This window comes from Setaria italica, chromosome VIII, assembly GCF_000263155.2.
Source record: "Setaria italica strain Yugu1 chromosome VIII, Setaria_italica_v2.0, whole genome shotgun sequence".
Taxonomy (NCBI): domain Eukaryota; kingdom Viridiplantae; phylum Streptophyta; class Magnoliopsida; order Poales; family Poaceae; genus Setaria; species Setaria italica.
Window position 1 is genome coordinate 10,357,649 of NC_028457.1, and position 6,752 is coordinate 10,364,400.

The following is a 6,752-nucleotide window of genomic DNA, read 5'->3' on the forward strand; positions in this document are numbered from 1 at the left end:
CGGTGCGGCGGGAGGCAGCGACTGTCGGCAACGGCGGGGGCGGTGGGTGGCGGTGGCAACGGCGATTGGCGGCGGCGGGCAGCCTCTCTCTCTGTCTCGTGCAGGTGAACCGCCGCATCCTTCTCCAAGCACGCCGGTGGCGGCTCCCGACTACATGGCCGCCACCTCATCCTCCTGAGAGGAGGCGCCGGGGTGAGTGTTTCCCACCTCCCTTTTTCATCTTGTCATTCACCAGTTGGTAGCTTTGCTCTACCATTATGAGTGAAGCATGCTTTTGGAAGATCTATTTTGTGCTTCTACATTCGAAACTCAACAAGCAAGATGCTGAAATTCTTTCAACACCACAAGTATATTCCCTTTCCCTTATTCTTTTTTTCTATTTGTGGGATTTTCTTTCTTAATTGAGTGATTATCATGTTTATCTATTGTGTGCCAGCAGACTACAAATACCCTAAAGAAACATATGCTTATAGACTTGATTGCAAAGGCAACTTACATAGATCTTATCAGAAATCAAATTACTTGCTTATGGATTGTAAATATTAAAATCAAAAAATGGTCTTTAGATTTGAGATAGTCTATCTGGAAACCATTTTCTACTCCCTACTGGTGATCATTTAATTGGCGGATGATCATTGAAGTCATGCATCCAGCATGCATCATAGCATTTACACATTCTTGCTTGAAGTCTAAATAGCTTATTTATTGCCAAGTTAATGGGAACACAGTAATAACAACTAAAGAGCGTGAGCTGAACTAAGCCCAAGAGCGACATCATAGTGTGATAAATGATCCAAGCACATAAAGCTTGATGAGTATTTGATGGTGTAGGCAAACAAAGATTAATGATTGCTCTTGATGCAAATCTCTCCTTCATATTTAACCTTTGTTGATCAAGAGCATTTTGTATGCCCATTCCTAAGTTCCAATCATTATCAGATGGAGTGGGGTTTAGACATCTATGTTCGATATTGTAATTTCTTTTGGAAATTCTTGTGGTGGGGATAATTTTGATTTCTGAAAATTGAATCCTTCCAAAGGGAGATTCCAGTTTCTAATGTGAAGTAGCTCTATGCTGGATATCCTTCAGTAATTACTCCCTTTTTTTCAACTAAACTAAATTCTCCAATCTAGTCAAATGTGCATATGATTCATGAAACCACTCAGAACTGCATTGTTAACGTAATGTTGTGATCTGTCCTACAACCCATGTTTGTCTGCGGATGACATATTCACGTCATACTGCTGTTAGTATCATGCGCACTCTGTACAGTCAACTCAAAATATACATACCATCCATGGAAACTATACTGATAACTTAATATGTCTAATAATAAATGTGAACATTGAATTGAAGTTTCTTGCTGTATTTTAATATTAGGAACTAAAGTGTGGATACATAATTCTTGTTCGATCTGCCTTCCTAAAATTCTATTTCGTGCAGATCCTGGAAGCAAGGGAAGAATTATTGCAAAGTTCACCAACAAAGAACAAACCATCATCAAAAAACATGAGTGCTCCCTCTACACAACCTGAAGATAGCACACTGTCGCCCTCCAGCATCCAAAACGAGAGTAGTATGTCTGAAGCACCATCGGTCCAAGAACCAACTTCTGATCCCGTGCCAAATGTTGAGGCTGAAAAGCATCCAATTTCAACCACTGACACAGAAGTGATTGATAAGTCTGTAATTCAAGAAGAGCTGGTGGTGAAAACTGAGGTCGAGAGTTTACCCACAGAGAAGTCTAACCCCAACCTCGTAGAGGATGATGATGAAAAAGAAGTAGATGATTGGCTACAGGATATGGACCTTGTGCCCAGCAAAACAGGCAACACCGCTCCAGCAGGTGAGGAGGAAGATGTATCCTTCAGTGATCTAGAGGATGACTGAGAGACTGGACTGCTCATATGTAATCAACTATTGGAGCTAGATGGTGGCTTCATGAAGAACACTAGCTGCTACCTAAAAGAGGTCTTTTAGGGTACACAATACTACCTTATACTACTGTTTGAAAAGGATTTGTATGTAAGGATCCGACGGTTGAGATTAATTGTATACTACTAGAACCTTAAGCTGTAGTATAGTTAGTATGCATGAGTAGTATAGGTAGTATAAGGGTATGTTTGGAAAAAACGTAAAATGGCATTGTTAATTATCCTATCTTTTTTCCTTTTATCCTGTTTCCTTTACCCCTCGTCTCCTCATTTCCGCATTTCGCACGCGGGGACTGGCGGTGACCGGCGGCGTGTAAAACCCAAAATTTTGAATAATTCAAATTCATTAAAATTTGCTCAAATTAGGGTGTCATTTAAATTCTAGGCATTTAAATTCATTTTCTTTAATTTAATTAAATTCATCATAGGAGTTAATTGTGCATTCATGCTGGTGCATTTATTTTTATTGCTTGAGTTTGAATCAAATTTTGAATTTCCAAATTTAAATTCAATTTCCAAAACCTTTTTCCTTTTCTCTTTATCCTTCTTTTTCTTTTTCTCCACCTGGGCCACATCTCTCCTTCCTTTCTCGTTTTCTTCTTCATTCGGCCCAGCGTCTTTACCCCCGCGGCCTGCCTCTCGCTCCCTTCCCCGCGGCCCGTGAACCACGCGCGGCCCAGCTGCAGCAGCTCGCCGGCCCCCTCCTCTTTTTCTCCTGGCCGGCCCAGCTCCCCACCGCCGCAGCCCGCGGCTTCGTTTCCTCCCCGCGGCCCACAAACGCGCGCGCGCCGGCCCACGAAGTCGCGCCGGCCGCCACCCGTCATCTTCCTCCTCCGGCCGTATCCGGCCGGGAGTCCGTCTCCGCAACGGCCGCCGCCGATTCCGCAACCGCCTGCCTCCGCTCTGACTCCTTCAGGGAGTTTAAACCCGGGGCGCCCTATCTCCAAGCACCGCCCCTATATAAGCTGCCGCCTCCTCCCGGCCTCAAGCACCCGCACCCGAAGCCCCAAAACCCTAGCACCCGAGCTCCAAGCCGTCACACCCAATTTTTAAGGACAAAATCGAGTGCATCAAATACATGTGCGCCAGGAACAAGTTACACACATGTACGACAATAGTGAATAACAAAGACAGTGCTAAATCGAATAAAGAGAGTATTAACCATTATTACATGACCAAAAGTCTCAAGTAAACCACAAAGTCTAATTATTACGCAGCGGAACTCCAAAGACGACGACGACTCCACAGGCAGCTGACTGAAGAAACGTACGCCTAGAACTCCTCAAAGTCGTGTAGATACTCCTCGTCCCAATTAGCTTGGTCTGAACAGCGGTTTTGCAAGGGTGAGTACACTTATGGTTGGTACTCAACAAGTCGTGGGGAATAGTGTAGTGTAAGGCAAACCAAGGTATGGCTAAGGCATAAATAGCATTCGCTTTTAATTAAGTTGGTCAAGTTTTATTAGCAATTATCTAAGTATAAGTTCATACCACCCGAAATTAAACATGATCATAAGTAAAGTAAACAACATATGCATGAAATGATAACAAGTTAAATCCATCTTCCGATAATATTATGATGTGAGGGTCCAGGCCGCTCCTAACCGTGAGCACGGCTGATCGATCAGTTTTACACTCTGCAGAGGTGGCACATCTTTACCCACAAGTCGCGTAAAAGTTCAAAAGAACTTTGGACCCAACCATGTGGTGTTTGCAAGGCACCATACCACACTTCCGAGGTGTGATCGCATAGGGACGCTACGAGGCCTTTACAAAGATTCATTAGTCAGTGGTAACCCGCTAAGGTTTCGGTGTCTGGCGTGCACCACCCATCCCAGGTAAAATGCAACGACTCAGTCCCCCCTCTTGCCTCATCACGAGTAAGGTCACCCCAGACTAAGGTTTCTAATTAATCAGCCAAGACCAGAGCCATTTAGTCTTGTGGTAGCACTGTTTTCCTGGGTGGTTCTCCATGTTCCGATTAACAAATAATGATCTTGTCTTAATGAAAGGTATAACAGAAGTAAAGCAAGATTAAGCATTGTGTTTAGTTAAACCACCATACCAAGTAAGCACTAAGCATGAACTACCCAACATCAATTTAATCTTAACATGTGCATAGCATAAATGTTGAGTACGAGAAAGTAAAGGTGTATAGGACAAAAAGGTAGTGATCAAGGACACGACTTGCCTTCTTGGCCTTGCTCCTGCTGTTCGTACTCCTCGAAGGCTTGATCTGCAACTCCCTCGAACTGCGGGACGTCTACACGCATCACACGAGCACATACAAGCAAACATGGGCAAAAAGTAAGAAAACAGTACACCAATCATAGTTAAAAAGAAAACAAGCTTGAAAAGATGATCTACGCTTTAAAACGAACACGTGGATATAAAGAACGCGAAAATCGGAGTTAAGATGCAAAAGATATGATTAAAACAAGATCCAGGGACTTTTCTGTGAGAAAAACAAAACTTTTAGGGCCTATCCGAGAAAACCGAGGGCTTATACGTAATTATGTGTATAAACCGAAGGTTTGATGTGTAAAAACTCAAATCCGGACAGCGGGTTGATTTCTGGAAAGCTCAAGGTTTAAACCGAAAAGTGCGAGGGCAGATCTGTAAATATTTTTCAACGCGATCTGGACCGTGGGTTGATTTGCGAAAAAGGCGGGGGCTTAAGAGCAAAAGCGGCGCGACGCAGCATAGTTGACCGGTACGCGGCCGGATTGACTCGCGGTCGACCGTCGGATCGAGATCGGACGGCCATGGTCGACGATGACTCGCGGCGGCGGCGGAAAAGAAACGGCCGGCGGCGGCGAGCGGCGGTGGGTCGCCGGAGTTGGCCGAAAAGGCGCTCTGGGGCACGGTTTGGCGCGCGGACTGCACCAGAAGAGAGAGGGGAACACGGCGAACTCATTTTGGGGGTCCTTGGCGACCGGAGCTCACCGGAGGCGGCGCTTGACGGCGGGGAAGAGGCGGCTGCGCTTGGAGCTCGGGCGCTAGGGTTTTGGGGCTTCGGGTGCGGGTGCTTGAGGCCGGGAGGAGGCCGCGGCTTATATAGGGGCGGTGCTTGGAGATAGGGTGCCCCGGTTTTAAACTCCCCGAAGGAGTCGGAGCGGAGGCGGGCAGTTGCGGAATCGGCGGCGGCCGTTGCGGAGACGAACTCCCGGCCGGATACGGCCGGAGGAGGAAGATGACGGGTGGCGGACCGGTGCGACTTCCTGGGCTGGCGCGCGTGCGTTTGTGGGCCGCGGGGAGGAAACGAAGCGGCGGGCTGCGGCGGTGGGGAGCTGGGCCGGCCAGGAGAAAAAGAGGAGGGGGCCGGCGAGCTGCTGCACCTGGGCCGCGCGTGGTTCGCGGGCCGCGGGGAAGGGAGCGAGAGGCAGGCCGCGGGGGTAAAGACGCTGGGCCGAATGAAGAAGAAAAAGAGAAAGGAAGGAGAGATGTGGCCCAGGTGGAGAAAAAGAAAAAGAAGGAGAAAGAGAAAAGGAAAAAGGTTTTGGAAATTGAATTTAAATTTGGAAATTCAAAATTTGATTCAAACTCAAGCAATCAAAATAAATGCACCAGCATGAATGCACAATTAACTCCTATGATGAATTTAATTAAATTAAAGAAAATGAATTTAAATGCCTAGAATTTAAATGACACCCTAATTTGAGCAAATTTTAATGAATTTCAATTATTCAAAATTTTGGGTGTTACACAAGCGCCGCCGCCCCTTCCCCGCCGTCAAGCGCCGCCTCCGGTGAGCTCCGATCGCCAAGGACCCCCAAAACGAGTTCGCCGTGTTCCCCTCTCTCTTCTGGTGCAGTCCGCGCGCCAAACCGTGCCCCAAAGCGCCTTTTCGGCCAACTCCGGCGACCCGCCGCCGCTCGCCGTCGTGCGCCGCCGCTCGCCGCCGCCGGCCGTTTCTTTTCCGCCGCCGCCACGAGTCATCGTCGACCGTGGCCGTCCGATCTCGACGCGACGGTCGATCGCGAGTCAATCCGGCCGCGTACCGATCAACTATGCCGCGCTGCGCCGCTTTTGCTCTTTTTTCGCAAATCAACCCGCGGTCCAGATCGCGTTGAAAAATATTTACAGATCTGCCCTCGCACTTTTCGGTTTAAACCTTGAGCTTACCAGAAATCAACCCGCCGTCCGGATTTGAGTTTTTACACGTCAGACCTTCGGTTTATACGCGTAATTACATATAAGCCCTCGGTTTTCGCGGATAGGCCCTAAAAGTTTTGTTTTTCTCACAGAAAAGTCCCTGGATCTTGTTTTAATCATATCTTTTGCATCTTAACTCCGATTTTCACGTTCTTTATATCCACGTGTTCGTTTTAAAGCGTAGATCATCTTTTCAAGCTTGTTTTCTCTGTTTAACTATGATTGGTGTACTGTTTTCTTACTTTTTTCCCATGTTTGCTTGTATGTGCTCGTGTGATGCGTGTAGACGTCCCGCAGTTCGAGGGAGTTGCAGATCAAGCCTTCGAGGAGTACGAACAGCAGGAGCAAGGCCAAGAAGGCAAGTCGTGTCCTTGATCACTACCTTTTTATCCTATACACCTTTACTTTCTTGTACTCAACATTTATGCTATGCACATGTTAAGATTAAATTGATGGGTCCCAATTAAGGTTCGCCTAGATTGATTTACCTTTGCCTTGACCAACCGGTTTACTTTATGTTGGGTAGTTCATGCTTAGTGCTTACTTGGTATGGTGGTTTAACTAAACACAATGCTTAATCTTGCTTTACTTCTGTTATACCTTTCATTAAGACAAGATCATTATTTGTTAATCGGAACATGGAGAACCACCCAGGAAAACAGT

At 46.6% G+C, this 6,752-nt stretch overlaps 1 protein-coding gene across 1 annotated transcript; it reads left to right on the forward strand.

Moving 5' to 3' along the window:
• Positions 1 to 246: 246 nt before the first annotated feature.
• Positions 247 to 1,954, forward strand: LOC101759696. The gene is made up of 2 exons (XM_012848011.3): positions 247 to 347; positions 1,445 to 1,954. Exons 1-2 carry the CDS (start codon positions 258 to 260, stop codon positions 1,889 to 1,891), a joined length of 537 nt encoding a protein of 178 aa, XP_012703465.1. The 5' UTR covers positions 247 to 257; the 3' UTR covers positions 1,892 to 1,954.
• The last annotated feature ends 4,798 nt before the right edge of the window (positions 1,955 to 6,752 follow it).

Excerpts from the sequence above, each read along its gene's own strand:
- LOC101759696 (XM_012848011.3), top strand. The coding sequence starts at position 258 with ATGAGTGAAGCATGCTTTTGGAAGATCTATTTTGTGCTTCTACATTCG. Across the intron at positions 348-1,444 it reads AAATTCTTTCAACACCACAA|ATCCTGGAAGCAAGGGAAGA; the intron begins GTATATTCCCTT and ends TATTTCGTGCAG.